General features: G+C 41.3%; 1 protein-coding gene across 1 annotated transcript; it reads left to right on the plus strand.

Annotated features, from left to right (window-relative positions):
• The first annotated feature begins 2,237 nt into the window (after positions 1-2,237).
• Positions 2,238-2,961, plus strand: LOC107039320. Its single transcript, XM_015258877.1, has 2 exons — positions 2,238-2,422; positions 2,509-2,961. Exons 1-2 carry the CDS (start codon positions 2,351-2,353, stop codon positions 2,887-2,889), a joined length of 453 nt encoding a protein of 150 aa, XP_015114363.1. The 5' UTR covers positions 2,238-2,350; the 3' UTR covers positions 2,890-2,961.
• Positions 2,962-3,425: the final 464 nt, after the last annotated feature.

Raw genomic sequence — 3,425 nt, forward strand, 5'->3', positions numbered from 1 at the left:
ATAACCTCATCTCATCTTGTCTTTATCGCCATTTTTTCTCAATGCTAAATTTTAAAAATTGTACTTGTATATGACTTTATCATCTCATTCTGCTAATCCATTCTGAATTTTCAAGACGGATTGAACATCCACTTCATATTTTTCCCAAAAAACGCCACCATCCTCACTATAAATACAAAATTCTAAATGACATTTCAAATGTTCTGGAGATCGTTGACGCGTAAACTGTTCGGCTTTGCAAATACACAAGGTAAAACGAGGTACAGAAAAAAAAAACATAATCGCACTTTTACGAAATCGTTAACTCTTAGTTGAAAGCCCTTCTCGGAATTGCGGAAAGGGTGGAAAAAAGAGTGAGAATGGGTCTGGAGACTCCTGGTGGGAGGTGCGAGAGGAGATTGGATGGAAAATGGGAAAAAAAGAGCGTGTATACCTCGACGAGACCAAGTAGATGACGAAGTTGTCGACGACAACGTTGGTTACCCGACTGCATACCGGCAAGCGTTCGGTGTATACCGTCAAGGGCTCATTGTGCCACATTTTTAATTTCCAGGTGGATGAACCTTCAGTAGTGGTATATAAGGTCCTCTCACCAGACCCTGCTCCTTAACTTGCCTCTCCCACCCGTACTTCGGGAATTACGTCACGCGTGATAAAGTCCCCGTCGTCGGCACATAGTCCCACGTATGTTATAAAACACTTGGGTGAGAGAAATTGGAGTGATTTTTGTCCGGAGAGGGTAAAAAGAACCATTAAGCTTAAACATTTTGAACCATCAAAGGAGTTCTGTCAAAGAGGCAAAAGGAACAAGGAAAATAAAGAATAATCACTACTGAGTTCAAGTTGCACTCGATTTAAACAGTTGATGAAACACAAGAAACAAAACAATGGATCGATCAAACGACGATCAGCAGGCGGCTATAGATTATAACCTCAGTGCTTTTCTACTTTGATTCATCCCGCTGGGCATTTCACGGGGATTGAACCGAAGACATTTTGCACCCAATAAATAGATAGGCCCGACGGAGCGTTATACACGACGATGGGATCCTTATTATAAACTCTAACTAGCTGGCACATACCATCAACTGGTTACTACGATACTTGATGGGATTCCTAACCGATGGTGCGGACAATCCTATTTCCAGCTCCTTCTCCTTTCTCCTCCATCTCCCTGGAATCATTCACCTTGTCTTGGGGGATATAATAGTCGAATAGTTTCATCGACAACCGTTGCTTTGTCTCGTGAATCCGCAGATCCCATGACTGAAAATTATCCGATGATCGAGTGAGCTGAATTGAACATCTTCATTTATTATTTACCAGTTTGGCCAATCTCATCTGCCGACCTTCTGAAACCACCAATGAAAGACGACCATATGCATCAATCCACCGTTCAATGCTTAAATACAATGACCCAACGGAGAAGAAAAAAAATCACACACACACAAACGAAATGAAAGACAATACTTCGGGTCCAGGTACAAGATCACGAGTAACCGCACGTTATGGCCCTTCTTCCTCATCTTCACATGTTCCAAGATTTTTTAACGTATTCAAATTGTGTACACACACGTTTGGCATACGCGGTTGAATTTCAAGGTCTCCATACAGCTCTCGCTCTCGTGTACTCTTCGGGTCCATCCTGAATACGCCCACAAATTTATCATTGAGTATAATTCATTGAAGCGTCAATGCCGTGGCATTTGAATATGAAAAGAAGGAACCGAATAGGTGAATGGGGGTAGAGTGAGACGGCAAAACCATGTGGAGACCAAGAAGCTGTTCTCCCCCTCCAGAACATGAGCATGCCCATGCTTCGCAGAGAAGAGATGCCAGGCTTCGATTATTTAATCGATTCAGAATATTCAGAAGGGCTACTGGGATGTTTTTTTGTTTAACTTCCTGCCGATTCTTGAAGCCATCTGAAACTTCCTCTTAATCTGCATATACGTTCATAAATATGATTCAACATCTACCGAGACCTTCAGCCCATTCTATTGTTTTCTTTTTATGCACATTGATTGAGCATAAAAAAGAACTGATTTGACTCGGTTATTTCAACTGCAATAACAAACTTGGTCGAAAATAAAACGTTGAATTGATGATCAGAAGGATATTGCCGTGACGAATGTACTCGATGTGGTTTTTATCTCTCCAGTAAAAATTGGGTTAACTCGACAATTCGTCTCTCTGTAAATACAACGAATACGATCGCCAGTACAGCGTTACCAACATCTACCCACATGATATACGACTTTTAGCGGAGTATATATGGGAGTGAAAAGTTTTTGGTGGATTTACTAGGGTTCACACACTCCCTGTGGCTTTCGCTAAATTTTACGGGAGAATGAAACTGATCGCTCTAGTCCTCTTTCCATTGTTGGTTAACGTCAATGGAAATTCTGGACAGCATGGATATGTTGAGTATCATTTCATCCACTCTCTTGTTTGACTTTGTGAATGTGAGCCAATTATGTGGAATTTAAATTAGAAGATTTGTTACAGAGTTCTGATGAGGCGAATGAAGGACGCAAGTTGATGGCGATTTTGAGAACGTTGCCGGGTAAAATAACACGGGACTATGTGCCACCGGCGCACGCTGAAGCTGGTTTGAATGATTTGGACGTAGATGACACGGATGAGGATATCAAAGAACCGGCAACGAGGCTTATGACAGATCCAAACAGTGACAATGGCTTAGAGCCAGCTGCTGAGCGACCTTTACAGGCTCTGATAGCTCAGCTGAAACCAATACTGAATAAATTGGTTGAATTAGTGTCCGGAACCTGTTTGGAAGAAGTTGGGCATGCCCTGATGACGATTTTTCAAACTGTTATGAGAAACATCATGCCTCCTGCGGCAATGAAAAATCCGAAAAAATCTTGATCGTAATTCGTGAATTGGAGGGAAGTGTATTGCGAAGACGAGTGAAAATAAATACTTGAAATGTGGCCTTGAGTTCTCGTGGGCATTGTGATTATAACATTAATGAATGTGTTGAGATTGTCGATTGACAGCCGTTGGCATGATCGCGTTATGTTGCCGTAAGCGATATTGAAAGCAGTGAAACCGGTGTAAGCATCCCACCCCCTCCATCTGCATCCATATACGCCCGTAATTACCTTTACCCTTAATTATCTATCCAATTAGCCCGGAGCTATTATGATTAAACCTGTGCTGGTAAGTTTATAATAACAATTAGTCGGCATCGACCGAACTGAGTAGTGTGCGACGTGGTAATTCTCACTATACTCCCATTCGTCCCCTAATCAGAATATGCTTTGGTTTCTTCATGAAGTGTGAAGGAACACGTATTATATTTGATCTATTGAAATTTCAGGGATTTCTTGACGTTGAAGAATCATCATTTGAATCATTGAGTGGAAATCAATAAAAATTGAAATAATTGGACTCAAATTAAA

This window comes from Diachasma alloeum, unplaced genomic scaffold (genome assembly GCF_001412515.2).
Source record: "Diachasma alloeum isolate Michigan unplaced genomic scaffold, Dall2.0 Dall_scaffold_00296, whole genome shotgun sequence".
NCBI lineage: Eukaryota > Metazoa > Arthropoda > Insecta > Hymenoptera > Braconidae > Diachasma > Diachasma alloeum.

Bases quoted from the DNA above. Each gene is read 5' to 3' on its own strand.
- LOC107039320 (XM_015258877.1), top strand. From the start codon at position 2,351: ATGAAACTGATCGCTCTAGTCCTCTTTCCATTGTTGGTTAACGTCAAT. The intron at 2,423-2,508 runs GTTGAGTATCAT...GATTTGTTACAG, and splicing joins ATTCTGGACAGCATGGATAT to AGTTCTGATGAGGCGAATGA.